General features: G+C 37.2%; 2 protein-coding genes across 2 annotated transcripts; both read left to right on the forward strand.

Annotated features, from left to right (window-relative positions):
* Positions 1-234: 234 nt before the first annotated feature.
* On the forward strand, positions 235-11,431 carry lss (lanosterol synthase (2,3-oxidosqualene-lanosterol cyclase)). Its single transcript, XM_052147876.1, has 22 exons — positions 235-323; positions 778-946; positions 1,326-1,464; positions 2,108-2,216; positions 2,963-3,084; positions 3,192-3,288; positions 3,377-3,512; positions 4,414-4,522; positions 4,620-4,738; positions 4,930-5,027; positions 5,112-5,139; positions 5,274-5,330; positions 5,437-5,508; positions 6,344-6,394; positions 6,496-6,645; positions 6,822-6,918; positions 7,355-7,460; positions 7,541-7,606; positions 7,733-7,813; positions 10,289-10,459; positions 10,552-10,630; positions 10,748-11,431. Exons 1-22 carry the CDS (start codon positions 310-312, stop codon positions 10,883-10,885), a joined length of 2,208 nt encoding a protein of 735 aa, XP_052003836.1. The 5' UTR covers positions 235-309; the 3' UTR covers positions 10,886-11,431.
* Positions 11,432-15,191: 3,760 nt separating this feature from the next.
* Positions 15,192-18,946, forward strand: LOC127658552 (leishmanolysin-like peptidase). Its single transcript, XM_052147901.1, has 6 exons — positions 15,192-15,252; positions 15,378-15,483; positions 15,568-15,662; positions 16,599-16,716; positions 16,999-17,063; positions 17,508-18,946. The coding sequence occupies exons 1-6, from the start codon at positions 15,233-15,235 to the stop codon at positions 17,617-17,619; spliced, it is 516 nt and encodes a 171-aa protein (XP_052003861.1). The 5' UTR covers positions 15,192-15,232; the 3' UTR covers positions 17,620-18,946.
* The last annotated feature ends 1,585 nt before the right edge of the window (positions 18,947-20,531 follow it).

The raw sequence follows: 20,531 nt of genomic DNA on the forward strand, positions 1-20,531 counted from the left end.
CTTAAAGTGATTGGTGCAAATTGTAATGCCACGCCTATTTTACACATGTCTGAATTGTGATTGGACAGCCCGTCCTCTGGTCATATCTCTCCATGCGATAGCTCACTCGGAAGGCAGCGCTATGTGTTATGGGAAATATAGTTTAAGCGATTAGCACTGTTTTACTTATTTTAACGTTTTGAGCGCGATCAAGGGGGAATAAAAACTACATTTCCCGTGCTCATTTAATAAGGCGTTCAGGGTCCCCATCAGTTGAAATATGACAGCTTTTCTCCAGTTTGCGGAGTGTTTTGCATATGAACTTCAAAGATGACAGAGGGAACGTAAGTATTACTTTGTCATAAATTCGTGCAGACATTAAATAAATACATTTGCCCAAACATGTTAGGAATGGAGCGTATTGTATTAATTTGAATTAGTGTTATACAGACAAGATGCATATCAGTAGATGTAGACGTTATTATAATACAACATGGGTTGTAAAAGTTTTAAATGGCATTTACTTAACAGCTCCAATGTTAGATTATATTTAATATTTAACTAGCATTATTACTTAAACATTGTATACATTAGCAGATAATTTGTTATTGTACATTTAAATGGCAGTTTTATTAATATATTTTAATAAATATAAATTCACATTTTAGTGCAATTTGAACTGCATTGATATGTGAACAACTGATCTGCATTATCTACGTTTGTTAATGACTTGAAAGGTAAACTGTTATTATATTTTAAAAATGCCTTCAAAGTGTACCATCTAAATGTTTTATTCAGGTGTTTGAGGAGAAGGGGAGGGCCTTATAAGACTGAGCCTGTGACAGATCTCATGCGCTGGAGGTTAAATAATGTGGAGGGTAGACAGACCTGGAGGTACATCGATGACGGAGACAGCATGGACAGACAGCAGAGCATGCTGGAATCTCACTCACTGGGACTGGACACGGTGCATGACATACCTCCATTCTGTTTTATCCTGGTTTGGTTCTGGACTAGCCATGTTCTTCACCAGCAAAAATGTTTTTTTTTTAAGCAGCATTCTTTCTAATAAAGTTGTTTGTCCAAGGAATGCTTGCATACCAGCATCCAAAATACAATATGCAGAATGCTGGTGACCAACAATGCTGGTCTTTTAAATGGGCACGTGTACATTGCAACACATGGCATAAGTTCAATTTTTACATTTATATTACAGGCAAATGGTTTCTTACCAAAGCAAGTTACAATACAAAATAAATGATAGAGAAAACATCTAAAACAGAGGCATTTGTAGATTTTTTTATTTTTTTATGTAAATGCTATAATCATTTTGTCTTTGACCTTAGAGTGAGTTTATCTCAGCATCTCCTGCTGCCCACTCTGCAGTAGATGCTGCACTGAAGGGAATGGATTTCTACAGTCGACTCCAAGCAGAAGATGGACATTGGGCTGGAGATTATGGAGGACCCCTTTTCTTACTTCCAGGTATTGAGAGATTCATGTATTAAAGGGATCGTTCACCCAAAAATGAAAATGAGTATCAAAATGTTGGGACCCATTCACTTGCATTGTATGGACCAAAAGACCTGAGATATTCTTCTAAAAATCTTAATTTGAGATTAGCAAAAGAAAGAAAGTCATACACTTCTGGGATGTCATAATGGTAAGTAATAATGAGACAATTTTCATTTTTTAATGTCCTATTCTGTTTAGTTGATTGGAATGTATTTATGCATTCATTTATTAGATGAGATGGGTAATATAAATTAATATACAGGAAGTTAGTACTACCATACTGTAATATCATCATATTTAGTGGTCAATCAATATGGAGATTTCAATGACTGATATCTAAAGAATTGGCAGATGACCAATATAATCCCAATATACTGTGCCTTTCAAAAGATGAAAATGTTTCACATTAAAAATTTTGGATTCAAAATCTAATTTATATCTGAAAATAAAAAAGTGAAATGAAGATGATGTGTAATATTTCCTGGTCACTAATCAAATGAGCAAATTTGTCTTTTGTACAAAAAGTGTGGGACACCATTTTGTGCTTATCAGTTTGCAGTAGACAAGATTTAGCAATTGTTCAAATGCATAACACTTGTCTGATGTTTTTCAGGTTTGCTCATAACCTGCCATGTTGCTAAGATCTCTCTCCCAGAAGCATGGAAGCAGGAGATGGTTCGATACCTGCGATCTGTGCAGCTGTCTGATGGAGGCTGGGGACTGTGAGTATTATTAACAACAACATAACTTTTATTAAATGTGAGTGAATCTCATGAAACCTGTTAAGAAAATGTCCAGATCATATGTCATCCCAAAGGTAAAAGAATGGAATTATAAATTAAATTTAGCTTAAAGAAAATTAAGTTTAGGACAATTTAAATAGTTAACGTTGTGACTGTTTTCATTACAATCAGGCATACCCCCTCCCTAATTCTGTTTGTTGTGATGCAAGAAAAATGTAATTCTCATTACTGTAATGCAAAGGAATTATGATATACAGTATATTGTATAGTATTTTTACATCGCGGTAGTTAATTTTTTTTTTTTTATGTTTACTGATTAAAAAAAATGCAATGAAATTACAATGTAATACAATAAAAATAATTGTAGTACAGACAGTATTTTTTGCAGTTCAATAAAAAATACTGTATTACAGTAATGAAAGTCTAATGAGAGTCACTGTTAAGAACAATGGGAATTGCAAACAACAACAAAATACTATTTTATTTACTAATTTAATTACTGTTATGATAGTGTGGGGGTTAAATGTGCTTCATAGGCAAACTGTTTGTCCCACCATTAAGATTTTTTTCTTCATGCAAAAATGTTCTTTTGATTTTGGGGTGATATTTGACCTGGGCATGTTTTCATGAGGTTCACTCATGCCATAATAGGCTAGTATTAATCATTGTTTGTCAAGTGCATGAGGTACAATTTTAAGGGAATTATTTCTATGTTCATTTTCCAGGCATATTGAGGATAAGTCTACTGTTTTTGGAACGGCTTTGAGTTATACCACATTGAGAATTCTGGGAGTTGGGGCTGATGACCCAGATATGGTTCGGGCAAGAAATAATTTACACAGCAAAGGTCTGGGATTGCTGATATAGTCACTGAGATATATGTTTGTCTTTAATGCAGCCAACTGAATAAGATTAAATGCTCTTCTGCTTCAGTATTTTCCTGCTCATTTACAGGGGGTGCTGTTGGCATACCTTCTTGGGGTAAATTCTGGTTGGCCATCCTCAACGTGTACAGCTGGGAAGGAATGAATACACTTTTTCCAGAGATGTGGTACTCAGAAAATTCCTTAGTTCACACATTTAGTGAGTTTTTACTTTGTCCATGTACTTAGTTGGCTTTGTTGCATTTATTCTATCAGGCTATTCCCTACCTGGGTGCCGGCACATCCCTCTACCTTGTGGTGCCATTGTCGGCAAGTCTACCTTCCCATGAGCTACTGCTATGCCGTCAGGCTGTCTGCTGATGAAGATCCTCTGGTGCTCAGCTTAAGACAGGTACAGTTTCACAATTTCACCACTAGAGGCCATGCCTGTTTATTTGGAGTAACATACAACCATACTACTTTTAAAGCAATAGTTCACCCAAAAATGAAAATGCTCTCATCATTGACTCTCCCTCATACCACTCCAGATGTGTATAACTTTCATTCTTCAGCAGAACACAAACAAAGATTTTTAGAAGAATATCTCATCTCTGCTGATCCATTCAATGCAAGTAAATGGTGGCCAGAACTTTGAAGGTCCAAAAAGCATATTAAGCAGCATAAAAGTAAGTCATACAACCCCAGTGGTTAAATCCATGTCTTCAAACGTGATATGATCAGTGTGGGTGACAAACAGATCAATATTTAAGACTATAAATCTCCACTTACTCATTCACTTTCACATTCTTCCTCTTTTGTTTTTGGCGATTCGCATTCTTCGGGCATATCGCCATCTACAGTACAGGGAGGAGAGTTTTTAGTAAAGAAGTCATGGCTTTACCAACTCGATTATGGATTACTTTTATGCTGCTTTTATGTCCTTTTTGGAGCTTCAAAGTTCTGGCCACCATTCACTTGTATTGATTGGACCAGCAGAGCTGAGAAAGCTATTCTAAAAATATTTGTTTGCGTTCAGTAGAAGAAAGTAAATCATACACATCTGGGATGGCATGAGGGTGAGTAAATTATGAGAATTTTCTTTCTTGGGTGAACTATCCCTTAACAATGTCTGCAGTATACAGTAAGTATAGTATGCACATTTTCATATGATAACATTGTTGCAAAATGTATAGTTACATAATGATAATGATAAATCATTTTATAAAAATAGTATGCAGTAAACATTATACTGTATTCCATTCCAAACATAGCTGTTGATTGTTTAGACTCCATTCTTTTTCTTTTTTAAACAGGAGCTTTATGTCCAGGATTACTCCACTATTAACTGGCCAGCTCAGAGGAATAATGTTGCTACCTGTGACTTATACACACCACACAACACCTTGCTTAATATCGCTTATTGTAAGTGAAGTGTAACATCTCTGAATGTGAAAAAGTCAGATTTATTTTCTTTAGTGTTTAATTAAATCACTTAATACTCTGAAACATGATATTACAGTGATCTTGAATGTGTATGAAGCTCATCACAGCACTACACTGAGAGAAAAAGCAGTGAAAGAGCTCTACGATCATATCAAAGCAGATGATCGCTTCACTAAGTGTATTAGCATCGGCCCGGTGAGAGAACAGTGAAGAACATTTATTTGATGTATTTTAAGATCTCATCGCAATCTTCATATAGAGTTTGGCCGTAATGTATGTAGTGGATTTAATTTTTTCTAGTTATGCTCTGCTCTAAAAACACAAGAGTTCAGTTTGTTGACTTTAGTGTTACACAGATAAGTCAACACTTTGACCTGCTTTCTCAGATCTCGAAAACGATCAATATGTTGGTACGCTGGTATGTGGATGGACCCACATCACCTGCCTTCCAGGAGCATGTGTCCAGGATTCCAGATTACTTATGGTTAGTGATCTGATTTTTGTTATATATCTATGCTCTGCTTAATATTTTGATTTTCTTTTTTGTAAAATGTTTCCAATTTTCTAGGCTGGGTCTGGATGGTATGAAAATGCAGGTGAGTTGTCATGATCTAATTGTGAATCGTACATTTTGGGTCTTCAGGTTAGTTTTATCTTACATGTGGGAAATATAAATTGAGACTAGCAAGGTTTTACTTTCTATCTTCTTTTTAATATTTTCTTCATTCAGGGAACAAATGGATCACAGCTATGGGACACTGCCTTTGCAGTGCAAGCATTTCTTGAGGTGCACAAGACTTTTTAAACATATCTTCATTACCTAAAACCATAAACTGGCAAATAATAACTAATGTTTTTTTTTTTTCTGTTCAATTGGGCTTTTTACTGAACAGGCTGGTGCCCACGATGTCCCCAGGTTTACAGAGTGCCTCAGACAAGCCCATCATTTCTTGGACCTCACTCAGGTGAGCATGATTAAATGTCAATTTTAAATGTCTTATTCTTCACTATTCAAGCATATTTATCTTTCTTTATTTATTTTACTTGTCTGTGTTGTGATTAGCAATTCTATATATGGTATGTTAATGAGGAATCTCACAAACCCTGCTAAGAACATGTCACATTGCACCCCCACCCCCAAAAAAAATAATTTAGCAAGACAAAAATGAAGCTTTGGACCGTTAAGATGTTTTGCATTGTGACATTGTTTTAATAACAGTTAAGCATGTGGGCCTGGGTAGCTCAGCAAGTAAAGATGCTGACTACCACACCTGGAGTTGGAATTGTCATGAAAATAATGTAATAAAGCAAAAAACAAAACAAAGCTGAAGTATGTAACTTTTTCTGTGTTAACATACTTTCTCCTATCCAACCATAATATGCAGACAACTATAAGGCATTCATAAGTTAATTTTCTTGAAAACATTAAGCACTGTGGTATGAAAATCCTATGTTTGTTTTTAGCGACCCATCTACAGAAACACAATGAAATTGACACAACCAATGTTGTGATTTGGTGGTGCGACTATCTCTTTGTTTGAACAACAGCAGATGGGGGTCATATACAGAAAGCTGTTTTAAAAACAAAGTTTATTTTTTAAATTCCGTTAGGTCAGCTTTAATTACTGAAATAGTCCTTAAAAATATATGCAATGTTCTTGCAGCAAAATTCGTAATTGTTTCTTTTGATTTTGGTGTGAAATGTGACAGACATGCGCGAGAGATGCGCATCAGTGCAAACTGTGACACAAAAACATTTTTGACTTTATGTGAGGCCTAACTATTTTCTCTTTATTGTAGATCAAAGATAATCCTTCAGAATATGAGAAGTATTACAGACAAATGAACAAGGTTAACATTTGTCTTTTGCATTTCAACATTCAAACTGAATTGTTTGCTATTTTTAAAATCTGATATAAAGGCATGTTAACAATCAAGTGTGTGTGATTCAGGGAGGTTTTCCCTTCAGCACACGTGACTGTGGTTGGATAGTTGCAGACTGTACGGCAGAAGGGCTGAAATCTGTGATGTTATTGCAAGAGCAATGCAGTTTCCTTCAAGAAAAAGTTCCCACAGAAAGACTCTTTGATGCTGTCAATGTGGTAAAAACCTTACATTATATACAAACATATTTAAGATTCTGTCTGAAAACATTATCCCAAAAATAAAACCTTTTTATAACTCGAGCCTCGTCAACTCACAAACTGTCAGAACAAACATGCTAATCATATAACTTCTGAGTGTCTGAGTATTCTTCCATTCGCTCAATCTGCTTTAGCTTCTAAGCATGAGAAATCCTGATGGAGGGTTTGCCACATATGAGACAAAACGTGGTGGTAAACTGCTGGAGCTGCTCAACCCATCTGAAGTGTTTGGTGAGTATGCTGTTATTCTTACAGTAAGGAGTTGTTCACACGGGACATGTTCTTGCGTTCATCTGTGCTATTTTAAAATTCTTGCTCATGTGCACATTCTGCAGACGAACGGCCTTGGCTGTGTCTCACCGTTTTGTGCCATGAGTGCTTTGTTTTTAAGACCAGTGTGTAAAGTTAAATATAGTTCACCTTTTAGTTATTAAACAAAGGAACAATCAGATAAATCTGGGGACATGGATAAGCATATCTACATGGGGACATTTGAGAGGTCATGCTCATTACCTTCTTTTTGCACCTTATTTTAATGTATGTTGCTCACCGTCTAGTTGTTTTAAACGTAAGAATGTATTGTGTGTGAACGTCCCCTTATATGTCTTGTAATTAAGTCGTCAGTGCATTTTCCATCAGTCTTTGACACGTCCGATTTATTTCTCAGGTGACATAATGATTGACTACACATATGTTGAGTGCACATCAGCTGTGATGCAGGCACTGAAACACTTTCATATTGTATATCCTGAGCACAGAGCAGAGGAGATTAGGTACTGTCAAACACAATATTTCAGCAGATAGAGGCTGAAAAAAAATGGTTTGTTTAAACTAAATCTCTGGAATCATACAGGTCAACTCTTCAAGAGGGGCTGGACTACTGCAAGAGGGTTCAGAGATCTGATGGCTCATGGGAAGGGTAAGCCTTCATTATTTAATTAATCATAATTAAGGAAATTATGATGTTTCTCTATATAGTCTGTTGTATTTCAAGTAGAGATTTTTGTCTCTGGACATTGAACAATGCCTTTGTTCTTTGTCTTAGATCTTGGGGAGTCTGTTTCACATATTGTGTCTGGTTTGGTCTGGAAGCATTTGCATGTATGGGCCACACTTTTAAGAATGGGTATGTTATTTGTTTTCTATCTACGTCAAACTTTGCCTAAATCAGCTTAGTGGTCTCTATAAATGCAATCAATGTTTGAATGCTCAGTTAGTTTAATAGTATTGGTTGGCACTTTGCAGTATCTCATTGGCTGTTTATTTGTTCTTGCTGAGCATAACCTGCTTCTTTAAAAAATTAAATCCATTTTGAACAAAATGAAACATATTTTTTCCTCCTCTTTGAGGGTATTTAATTTTATAAAAGAATGTAGAAAAAGGGTTGCCAGCATGATAATTATTTAATATTGGCAAGGTATCTAGAAGCATGCTTTTGTTATTTTAAGTCTTTAAAATAAATAAATGGTAAATGGTCTGCACTTATATAGCGCCTTTTTTAACCTTAGCGGTTACCAAAGCACTTTACATTGTGTACCATTCACGCACACACTCACACTCAAACACCAATGATGGCAGAGCTGCCATGCAAGGCGCTAGCCTGCCATTGGGAGCAACTTGGGGTTCAGTGTCTTGCCCAAGGACACTTTGGCATGTGGAGTCATGTGGGCCGGGAATCGAACCGCCAACCCGCTCTACCACCTGAGCCACAGTCTTCTATATATATATATATACATACAGTGAGGGATAAAAGTATTTGATCCCCTGCAGATTTTGTACGTTTGCTCACTGACAAAGAAATTATCAGTCTATAATTTTAATGGTAGGTTAACTTGAACAGTGAGAGACAGAATAACAACAAAAAAATCCAGAAAAAGGCATGTCAAAAATGTTATAAATTGAATTGCATTTTAATGAGGGAAATAAGTATTCGACCCCCTCTCAATCAGAGATTTTTGGCTCCCAGGTATCTTTTATATAGGTAACGAGCTGAGATTAGGAGCACACTCTTAAAGGGAGTGCTCCTAATCTCAGTTTGTTTCCTGTATAAAAGACACCTGTTCACAGAAGCAATCAATCAATCAAGATTCCAAACTCTCCACCATGGCCAAGACCAAAGAGCTGTCCAAGGATGTCAGGGAAAAGATTGTAGGCTGGAATGGGCTACAAGACCATCGGTGACAACAGTTGGTGCGATTATTCGCAAATGTCAGAAACACAAAAGAACTGTCAATCTCCCTCGGTCTGGGACTCCATGCAAGATCTCGCCACGTGGAGTTGCAGTGATCATGAGAACGGTGAGGAATCAGCCCAGAACTACACGGGAGGAACTTGTCAATGATCTCAAGGCAGCTGGGACCATAGTCACCAAGAAAACAATTGGTAACACACTACGCCGTGAGGGAATGAAATCCTGCAGTGCCCGCAATGTCCCCCTGCTCAAGAAAGCACAAGTACAGGCCCGTCTGAAGTTTGCCAATGAACATCTGAATGATTCAGAGGAGAATTCGGTGAAGTGTTGTGGTCAGATGAGACCAAAATCAAGCTCTTTGGCATCAACTCAACTTGCCATGTTTGGAGGAGGAGGAATGCTGCCTATGACCCCAAGAACACCATCGCCACCATCAAACATGGAGGTGGAAACATTATGCTTTGGGGGTGTTTTTCTGCTAAGGGAACAGGACAACTTCACCGCATAAAAGGGACGATGGACGGGGCCATGTACCGTCAAATCTTGGGTGAGAAGCTCCTTCTCTCAGCCAGGGCATTGAAAATGGGTCATGGATGGGTATTCCAGCATGACAATGACCCAAAACTCACGGCCAAGGCAACAAAGGAGTGGCTCAAGAAGAAGCACATTAAGGTCCTGGAGTGGCCCAGCCAGTCTCCAGACCTTAATCCCATAGAAAATCTGTGGAGGGAGCTGAAGGTTCGAGTTGCCAATTATCAGCCTCGAAAACTTAATGACTTGAAGAAGATCTGCAAAGAGGAGTGGGACAAAATCCCTCCTGAGATGTGTGCAAACCTATTGGCCAACTACAAGAAACGTCTGACATCTGTGATTGCCAACAAGTGTTTTGCCACCAATTACTAAGTCATGTTTTGCAGAGGGTTCGAATACTTATTTCCCTCATTAAAATGCAATTCAATTTATAAAATTTTTGACATTATTCTGTCTCTCACTGTTCAAATTAACCTACCATTAAAATTATAGACTGATCATTTGTTTGTCAGTGGGCAAACATACAATATCAGCAGGGGATCAAATACTTTTCCCCTCACTGTGTGTGTGTGTATGTATATATATATATATATATAAAGATAAAGATAACTTGATTTGTTAGAAAACTTTTGTTATGTTGAGATCACAAAACAAGACTGAGAAATAATAATACATGGCCTTTGTGGGCTGAGCAAACTCCGATAATACGTATCCATAGGAAGACTTTGGGAACTTTACAGTCAGCTGTACATTTCAGCCATGATGTCATGAACCTAGTTGATTGACTATTGTTCATCCCTATCTATTGCTATGCTTTTATTATATCTTGAATAATTTTCACACATTATGTGACCTTCTCATTCCTTTCCTGTGCTGCAGGTCTGTTTGTATGGAGGTGAAGTGTGCCTGTGACTTCCTGCTGTCTAAGCAGATGGAGGATGGAGGCTGGGGGGAGGACTTTGAGTCATGTGAGCAGAGATGCTATGTTCAAAGCAAGAACTCCCAGATCCACAACACCTGCTGGGCTTTGCTGGGGTTGATGGCTGTCAGGTAACATCATCACCAGAGTCTTGTAGTTGAATGATTTTAAGTTGAGCAATCATCTTTAATTTAATTTTAAAAAAAACAAAACATTTGTTTAGGTACCCTGACATCAGAGTGATCGAGCGGGGCATTCAAGTTTTGATTGACAGGCAGCTTCCCAATGGAGACTGGCCACAAGTGAGCAATGTTTTTGTCTTTAACATTTACGTTTTGCCAGATCTACAAAATCCATTCATGGTCTTAGTTTCTGAATCTATCTAATGGAAGTTAAGAGTCCCCCCCCCCTCTTTGCAGGAGAACATTTCTGGAGTGTTCAACAAAAGCTGTGCCATCAGCTACACCTCTTATAGGAATGTGTTTCCTGTGTGGACACTGGGCCGCTTCTCACGGATTTACCCTAGCAGCTCTCTAGCTGGGAAGCTCAAGCTGTGAATAAGATACTGCATATCTGACATAACCTGATCAAAGACAATTCTTCTTTGAAACAAACCTGTTTGCTGCTCTTTAGAAAGTAGGACTTATTTGTCGAAGTCTATAGAATATTGCCTATTTAATTTTTGTTTTTCTTTGTACATTTAACCAAGGGACCATTACTTTGCATTCTGTAGATGACTCTGTAATTAAATGTGATTTTGTGTACTCTTCTATGAAATAATTTGTATGTTTTGTCTCCATTTTGGAGTAAAATTCATTCTTTTCTTTTTTTTGTTTATAATTCGCCCATATGGTTTACAGTGATTAAAATCAGTTTGGTTAAATACTGTACAATCCAAATAAGCTCTTGATTTTACTGACAACAATTTGAATATTGTCAGGGTAGCTCCTCTTCCTTTGACATTGTAAAATGCAGAATACATTAGAACTAGAATGCACTACAAATGCAGGCTCTTTTCTGAAATAAATACTAGGATACTGCACCGTATGTACTGCCTACGTTTTAATATATTATGTGAACCGAATGCAGAAATAAACTTTTCAAACAGTAGCATGATACATTGTTGTCACTAGGGATGAGCATTCAGGGGAAATTTTGTAGTCGGGTTCTCTAGAATTCTAGATTACCACCCTTGAATTTACTATAACAACACTAACTGTACTTTAGGCAGAAATAGATTGATAAATATGACCAAATCATGAAGGTGTTTGGGGTGTGTGGCAGCAGCCTCATTGTGGGGGCGCCCAAGGCGAACGCCTAGTTACCTGTGCCTAGAAACGGCCCTACATAGTTTTTAAACTAGAGTATTTTCAGAAAATCCAAAATATCCGACTTCCTATTGGACGGAGCTAATGACTGCAAGTATAAAAGTAGTTTGGCTTGGTGAGAACTATATGTACCAATTTTGGTGACTGTAGGTGAAAATGTGGGTGCTGCTGAGCCGCCCCTTAAATGCCTATTTTCAAGGGGGCATGTAAGTTAAAATGTACGTATTGTTAGGTATGCCAAAAGTATGAGAAAACCTCGAATAGAATAATAATTATGTTAATAATAATAATATCGTCGTATAATATTTACTTCATACTGTGTTTTTAAGGGATGCGGACTTTTATTTAGACACGTTGACGCATTGTTTCTGCGTTCATATGTTCATGCTGCCCTGGGTTTATGGATAAAGCCGGTTTAGTGAAAATCTGATTTGACTCCCCTACGTTAAATATTTACATTTTCTACGGTGTCGATGGGATATGCATGTTAAAATCACGGGGTGATTAATGGCGTTAGGATGGCAGCAGGCCAGATCACAGGCCGAGCTGCTTTACACTTAAACACCACCACCATCATCATCATCATCATCATCATCATCATCATCAACATCATCTTGATCTTTATCATCTTCAGCACCGACGCACACCTGTAACCATAAAGTGCCAGAACATATAGAGGTCAGTCCCTCATATCCAGGGGCGGATCTAGAAAAATATTTATGGGGTGGCGAGAGGGGGGCAGGAATTTTTGAGGGGTGGCAACATATGGTAGGCTTATATATACTTAATTTAATCACGTTTATCACAGTTTGATGAGAAATAGTATGTACACACTACAAAAGGGCACAGGCTGCCGTTTACAAACTCATAGACAAACTTAATCTCATGCAATCAATGTCTTGCATTTGAGGTTTCATGTGAAACAGTTCATATTAGGAATAAGTGACCATACAATGTGATCTCACTTAATAGGAGATAGAAGTATGATTGAAGTGAGGGCATTATCACCGGAAAGGCTTAAGTCTCTTGTCGCTCTGGCGTCATCTCGTGCTGCATTCAGTGCAGTCGGACATTGGAGATTCGTGCTCGTAAATTGTCAAATTGGCCATAACTTTTAATTCTTTGCTGCCAACTGGGGTGGCAGCAGGGGTGGCAAGGTATTCTTTTAGGGTGGCATTTGCCACCCTATGCCACCCCGGTAGATCCGCCCCTGTTCATATCTGTCTTTTTTCTGCTTTCTACTGAGTTTAAATCTATTTAAAGAGACAGTACCTTTTCAATCGTTGCTCAAACAGCTAATGTCTTCAAACTCTAAAATTTAAACATGCCCATTATAGTGATCATATTGGATTTAAATCAGAATCTGTGACTGCCCTTTTTCTTTAGAGTTTGTGTAGTTAAATGATAAAAACATGAATATAAATTGTTAGATTGTTAGTCCGAGACATTCACCCTGCTAAACAAAAAAACAAACAGAACAAACTAGCCTTTGTGGTTTTGGTGGTCTCCGCCTGGCCATGCTGATGTTTAGCTGGTCTGTCAGCTGGTTTACCACCCTGACCAGCAAAAAAGTGTCCTGAACCTCTCTGAAACCATCAAACTGACCAACCTAACCAGCTGATGTCTATAGACTTTAGTTTTTTCAGCAGGGCAGGGCAGTTTCATTTTAAGTCTTTACACACACAACCCTTCACTGATCAATAAAATTTGTTTATTTTACCAGTAGGCCTACTTATAATAATCTGTACTGAATGAACTTCCAGGTGAAACATAAAGTGTTCTTGAAGCCAGACAGGTTGACCAAAAGAAGCACTGATAAACAGTTAAAGTTCCAGATCGAGTACGACTCCAGCTTGGATGGGTTAGTTATTTGATTAAATGTGGTGCTTAGCTGTTATGACACATTTTCATGATTATACATTAACATAATATCTTTAATAGGTTAAGTGAAGACTAAAGCAGTCTTGTGAAGGTATGTTTTGACTTGTGCAGTCAGATTTTTAGATTGTATCAAAATGCAATTCTGATGCCAAATACAGTTATGAACATAATTTGTTAAATCTTGAATGGGCTTTCAGCTCCATCTAAATTAGATTGAATGCATGACTGATCTTCTTTGTCTAGGACAAGCTCCTCCCCCAAGCTATTGATTATCTTCAGAAGGCCTTCAGGATTCTGACAGAGCAAATCCTCTTAAATGTGCAGTCATCTCTGCATTTCTGGAAGCTTGTTGGGCCCTTAATCTTATTAGTGAATGTTGTTTTATGTCCTATTATTTTTTATGAGTAGACAATGTGCAACAAATCAGTACCTTAAAAATAATAGATGACCCCCATCGCTACTGTCAGGGAACATGTGCAGACATCACCAAGTGTGGCCCAGTTATTGTTCCTGAACAGCATTTACAGGTGAGGCTCATTGTGACATTATTTATACATATTTTGTCCCTTTGACAGCAGGATTATTTTTCTGTTATTCCCTAACTGCATAGATAATTTTCAGTCGCAGCATCATGTAAGAGATGAGCCAATCTATGGTGAAACTGCACCTGCTGTCACAAAAACACCAAGATGTGTTGTGATTTTATTCCTCTTATTTTAGCTTTGGTGGCTTAAATGGATAGTTCACCCAAAAATTAAAATTCTCTTATCATTTACTCACCCTCATGCCATCGCAGATGTGAATGACTTCCTCTCTTCTGCTGAACACAAGCAAAGATTTCTAGTAGAACATCTTGCCTCTGTAGGTCCATTCAATGCAAGTGAATGGGGGACCAAATCTTTGAAGCTCCAAATAGAAAAGAAAGGCAGCATAATAGTAGTTAATATGACTCCAGTGATAAAATCCATGTCTTCTGAAGTGATATGATAGGTATGGGTGAGAAACATAAATATATATGTCCTTTTTTTTAATATAAATTCTCCTCCCTGCCCAATACGTGGAGATATGCACAAAGAATGTAAAAGTGAAAGTGGAGATTTATAGTAATAAAGGACTTAAATATTGATCTGTTTCTAACTTTATTCTTATTTATTTAACCACTAGAATAATATGGATTACTTCTATGCTGCCTTTATAAGATTTTTGGAGCTTCAAAGTTCTGGTCAGCATTTAATGGACCAACAGAGTGGAGATATTTTCATTCTAAAAATCTTTGTGTTCAACAGAAGAAAGTCATATACATCTGGGATGGCATCAGGGGAAATTATGAGAACATTTTCATTTTAGGGGAAATTATTCTTTTAATGTTATGTTTTGTCATTTGTTTTTAGCAACCACATAATGCCCTGATAATCACACAAATCACCCTAGTAAGTGAGTTTTGCTATGGCAAGCACTAAAGATTTCTTCAGAAAATATAAAAAATAGTAGTAGTTCCTTTTTAAATGAGAGTATTTCAGTTGTGCTGAATTCTTCTTCTTTAGCAATGTAGGGCATGCAGTGAGTCTGGGAAGTCCTGTGGCCCCGCCTGCCAACCTGACGGTGAGGGGGTGGAGAGGGCAGATTTTGTGCTGTATGTGAGTGCCATGACCACAGAGCGTTGTGGACAAGAGAACACTGTGGCCTTACTGCCAGATGGTGTCTGAACTAGACAGGTAACAATAATAACAGATGAAATGGCCACATATATGGAGGTTAAGATTGAGCCGGCTTTCTTTACACTTTTGAAATATTTGATACACCGTGTTGCCAATACTAATGGGAGAATTTCTTCATTTAGACCTATTGCTGGATATGCCAATCTGTGTCCCAATATGATCTCCACTCAAGCTCAGGAGTTTGAATTGATGCTGTCCACAGTCAAACACGAGATCATACATGCCCTGGTAATGACATGAAACCCAACACATAATTTGTCTGATGATTGATGAGACAACTGTGTAATAATATTTATTTTTTCTGTATCTTAGGGTTTTTCTGCTGGGCTATTTGCCTTTTACCATGATGATGATGGCAAACCTTTGACACCATGTTCTGCCAGTGGCATACCTGCTTACAATGAAAGGTGAAGGGAAGATATGCTTGTATATTCATTATGTTTGAAATATTATAAAATGTGCATATGCTGTATGTGCACGAGTAACTGATTAAATGAGTACATATTCCGCTAGTAAAAACACTACTCAAATATTGCAATTTGATTTTCCTTTGTGCCTTTGCCTGCCATGGGCAACAACGAACCTGTTTATTCTCACCTACATTTTTCCATTACAACTCCATGCATAGGTTGGCACTGGATGCATTACGTTGTTATAGGAATAGTTCTCCCAAATAGAAAATGTATTTTTTTTAAAGTGATTGTATCGCTTTTGAAGACTCAGAATGTATTGTTCGATGTGCGAGTGCAAATGTTTGTTTGTTTTGTCATTTTTTAATATAGATGTTTATGCATAGTGCTAATTTTTTAATAAAAAAACAGGCTGAAATGTTAAAGGTTAAACTTAAATTATTAAATTCAAGTAATCATTTAATTGTTTTTTTGAGTACATGACTACAAAAATTACTCAAAATGCCCATCCATACTACTGTTCATAAATGTGTTATATATATATATATATATATATATATATAATGGATCTTTTTGTTTTAATGGACCTTTATTGATTAAATATTTGGCCGTGTTTTCACAGCAGGTTTGACAGATTAACTCATGCCTCGATTGGACTTGTTTATTGAATAACGCTGTCAGTTGTGATAAGACGTTCCAGTGTTAAGGAAATTGTCATTTTTTTATATTTACTGTTCTTCAGTCACTGTCACTATAGTTAAAGATGTTATTCATGGCTATCGCAAGAAAAGAAATGGGGCTTGACTTTCTGTATACTGTTGTATGAACAAGACTATTTGGAGTTTCACAACTTTTAGTAACATGGTTTTCAATTTAAAAAAAATCTATCCTAGCACCCTTTCTTTTTTTTTCTTTTTTGTATTTCTCTCTCAGTTTAGGGTTATATCAGTGGAGTGAAAAAGCAATTAAAAGAGCAACTCGGTTGTGGGACATCCGTGGTGGTTGCATGGTGCGACACAACGTCCATCTTCTGGTCACTCCACGTGTAGTGGTGAGTGAGGGTTTATTTTCTTAAATGGGTAGTTCACCCCAAAATGAAAATTCTGTCATCATATACTCACCCTCATGTCGTTACAAACCCGTATGACTTTCCTGCTTGGAACACAAAAGGAAATGATTTTTTATGGGAAAGAGTTTTGTAAATTTTCTTCTAAAAATACAAAAGTATAGTTTATTTGTTTGTACTTCTAGTTCACCAAAACGCAAAAGTACCTTTGTACATGAATTGAAGAGTATGTGAATTGAAGCTATGTGATTTTTATTTTTTTTGCAGGTGTCTTGCGCAGCCCAGGGCTTGTTGGTTTGGGTGCAGAACAAGTTGATGTGTTTCCTTGTAGGGTGAGGCCAACACCAAAATGATATCAAAACTAAAGCGGTTTAAGGCAACAAATAAACAGCATTGGGTTATTGATGAAATGAAACAATATAGCTGTCAACAGATTCCATAAGTCAGATTCAAAAATGTATCCTTTTTTATTTTTTTTTATTTGTAATTAACATGGTCATGCATTTTGTTAAGAAAACTAAATGATGTGTAGTGTTAGATTTGGAAATTCATTTGGATGATCTACGTAGCTGAATATATGCACCCATTCATTGCATGTGCTGAAAATAAAACCACCGGACATTGGTAGATTTTTGCGACAATGCTCACATACTTTATTTCTCTTTCTGCAGCTCAATCACTGAATCTGATGCTGTTCTCTTTAATGTGTGTACAAACATTTGATATTAAACAAAGTGTGTATTTCATAAGAGAATATAATTCTCTGCTTTTCTCAGATCCTTGTTCCGGCTCTTCCTACTTGGTGAACTTATGGCGGCTCCTGTTAACTCTTACTCCAGTGCTGGCGGGCTTTCTCCTCTGTGTCAGGGACTGCATTTTTACTCCTGATTGTGACTGGTGGATACAGGTGCCTTGCTGCCATAGGCTTCCCTTGAGGTTTAGTTGCCATGGACAGCAAAATGAAGATCACTTCCGTAGTGTATTCTGCGATCCGGTAACCCTTGCGGATGTGTGCACTGTCGAAGTGATTGAAAAGCCATTAATTGCACTCCTGTGCCCACCCGGCTGTCAGGTAGATCAAATGAGAAGCCATAGTCATGCCAGCTGCAGCATGGTTATGGAGGTGCTAATTAACATTCTCTCAGACTCTGATGGACCTGTTGCATTTTTGGTCATAAAATAAGCATTTGGTTGAGAATGATGGGAGATTTTGAACTTGATGGCAATCGTTTTGATAAGCATATTGCAGGATATGTGACTAAGTGAAGATACTTGAATTAATTTGCATGGATTCCTAGTGAGATTTCTGTTAAGGTCAGTGCAAGCAAGACTTACTGATAAATTATGATTGCATTTGTTTACATCAGAGGTTAAATTGGGCCGGAGCGCACCGGAGCGCAGCTCCGCCTCCTCAGGTCCACAACACTCCCTGCCGGAGCTCAGCTCCGTCTCCTTCAGCACCAAATATTGTTATTCCACTTAAATTATTTTTCATCTCCTGACTCCTGGCAAATACATGGCATATGAGACTGAATAATTAGCAAGACTACACAGAGACACCCAGGCTACATGGAATTATCAGACGTCATAAATGCATTAATCGCTGGTTCAGCACCCCGCCCACAACCATCAAGGGAAAACTGTCACAATTCTAAGACAGCGACGTTACTATGGAAACCCGCTAACGGCTAGAGCGATCGAATATAAAAATAGCATGTAGCTAGAACATGTTATATAACTAAAGCATGTTAGTTTACATGTTAAATGAACTACTAAATGAAGAATAACATCAGCTGCGTGAGCATCTAAAGTAATATATTGATTTTTAACAGTTTGCATATACTGTAGGTGCACGACAGTGACGCCAGACTGCTCCTGTCTGTACATGAGCATGAGCCCATTATTATCCCATTTGTTACCTAATATTTATACACATATTACACAGAAGGAAAGGCTCCTCATTACCATGGTTAGGTCAGTGTGCTAGTCTTAACATTGTAATGCTTTTGAGAGCCAATGTTCTGCATTTATTTGGTTTTTGTAACTTTTAAGGCCAGAAATAGTTGTGTACTCAATTTTCTGAAGTGTATCTGTGACTAATGGGACTATTCTGCAATTACCTAAAGTATTATATTGCTCTCAAAGATAGATACTTTTCTATCAGGCATTACAAACCTCAATAAAGGTGGAGATTATAATTTTTTTTCCAACTCTACTTCCCTGTTAATTTGTTATTCAGTTTTACTAATAAAAAAAAAAAACTTTATAGAACGTTTAATGTTTCTCGCAAAGCGGGCGAGTTTACTCTTTTTTTTTTCCTTTACCCGTTTACATGCTAAAAGTGTCATGATGCGTTTCGCCTCGATGGTTTTTCAACACTCAACAGAATAACACAGGCTGCATGAATATGATAAATAATTACTGCAAGAGTTACATTACATACAGGTGCGAAGGGACTTCAACGTTTCTAAATTGTACAAATAAAAAATACATTTACATATTCGTCTCTGGCTTGCAATATTTTCAAACATGTTCCTTTCATACATTTTACGAGGGTGAAATCCGTTGCCTGACTGTTAACATTCAAGATAAAAAATAATAATAAAATAAGTGAATTGTAAAGTATTTGTCTTTGTTTGAATAACTACTCAACCCTACCTTACACATTAATACTGGAAAAAGAGCCCTTTGGTGTAAAAACCCTAAGTCATTTTACGGCGGGATTTTGAATGATGACCATTCACGGTAAATAAGGGCTCCCCCTCCCTACAAAAGCCAATTTAACCACTGGTTTACATTAATTAAATGCATTAGTTAAAATGAACTAACAATACTTTTACAGCACATATTAATCTTGATTAATGTAATTTCAACATGTACTAATACATTTTAAAAATTAAATGCTGTGACTACCACCCCTGGAGTCGTGAGTTTGAATCCAGGGCGTGCTGAGTGACTCCAGCCAGGTCTCCTAAGCAACCAAATTGGCCCGGTTGCTGGGGAGGGTAGAGTCACATTGGGTAACCTCCTTGTGGTCGTGATAGGGGTTTGTGTTTATCATGTTTTGCACAAACCTGTGCAGTGAATGCTTTGATTAAATCTAAAGGAGGCCTACTGAATACTAAGAAATTATGAAATGTGGAACATTTCACTCAAACAGTTATGCTGATTATATCATTTGTAATAATATATCATGCAAAATATATGTCCCTGGAAAAGACAGTGCTGGATGGCAGTATATGTTGCTCCAAAATTTGTACATATCTGTCTGCATTAATGGTGCCCTAACAGATGGGTGAGTTACCCATGCCATGGGCTCTGACACATCCCTGGCCCATACAGACACTGGCTTTTGGACCTGATGCTAATAACAGGTTGGATGGTCCTTTTCCTCTTTGGCGTGAATAACACAACGGCTGTGTTTTTCAAAAACGATTTGAAATGTGGACTCATCCGAAAAATCTTTTATGGGGGTCTTTGTTACCGCAAAAAATTCCGCAAGTTTTTGGTTTTGCACATTTTACGTAGTGGTTACTATGTAGTTCCCCATTCCTTATTTTTAATTAATTTGTTGAACGTATAAAAATACATCTTTATTCTTTTCTAGATCCCCCCCCGTCACAAACGTAGGAACAAGAGCTCTGCCTGGGACTTTTATTTAAAAAATCTCACATTTCAAATTAAAACATCGCTAAACAATAAAATTGAATAAAATAATTATAAATTATATTTATTCCGTGCACCGAATAATTACAAAAAAAAAACTTTCTGTGAATGAGTTTGTGCTTTTAGTATTTTGG

The sequence above is a fragment of the Xyrauchen texanus genome, chromosome 18 (assembly GCF_025860055.1).
Source record: "Xyrauchen texanus isolate HMW12.3.18 chromosome 18, RBS_HiC_50CHRs, whole genome shotgun sequence".
Classification (NCBI taxonomy): domain Eukaryota; kingdom Metazoa; phylum Chordata; class Actinopteri; order Cypriniformes; family Catostomidae; genus Xyrauchen; species Xyrauchen texanus.

Coding starts and splice junctions, on each gene's coding strand:
- LOC127658552 (XM_052147901.1), top strand. CDS start 15,233: ATGGTGTCTGAACTAGACAG. Junction 15,663..16,598: donor ATACCTGCTTACAATGAAAG/GTGAAGGGAAGA, acceptor TTTCTCTCTCAG/TTTAGGGTTATATCAGTGGA. Junction 16,717..16,998: donor TGGTCACTCCACGTGTAGTG/GTGAGTGAGGGT, acceptor TTTTTTTTGCAG/GTGTCTTGCGCAGCCCAGGG.
- lss (XM_052147876.1), top strand. Junction 3,085..3,191: donor AAATAATTTACACAGCAAAG/GTCTGGGATTGC, acceptor GCTCATTTACAG/GGGGTGCTGTTGGCATACCT. Junction 4,523..4,619: donor CTTGCTTAATATCGCTTATT/GTAAGTGAAGTG, acceptor ATGATATTACAG/TGATCTTGAATGTGTATGAA.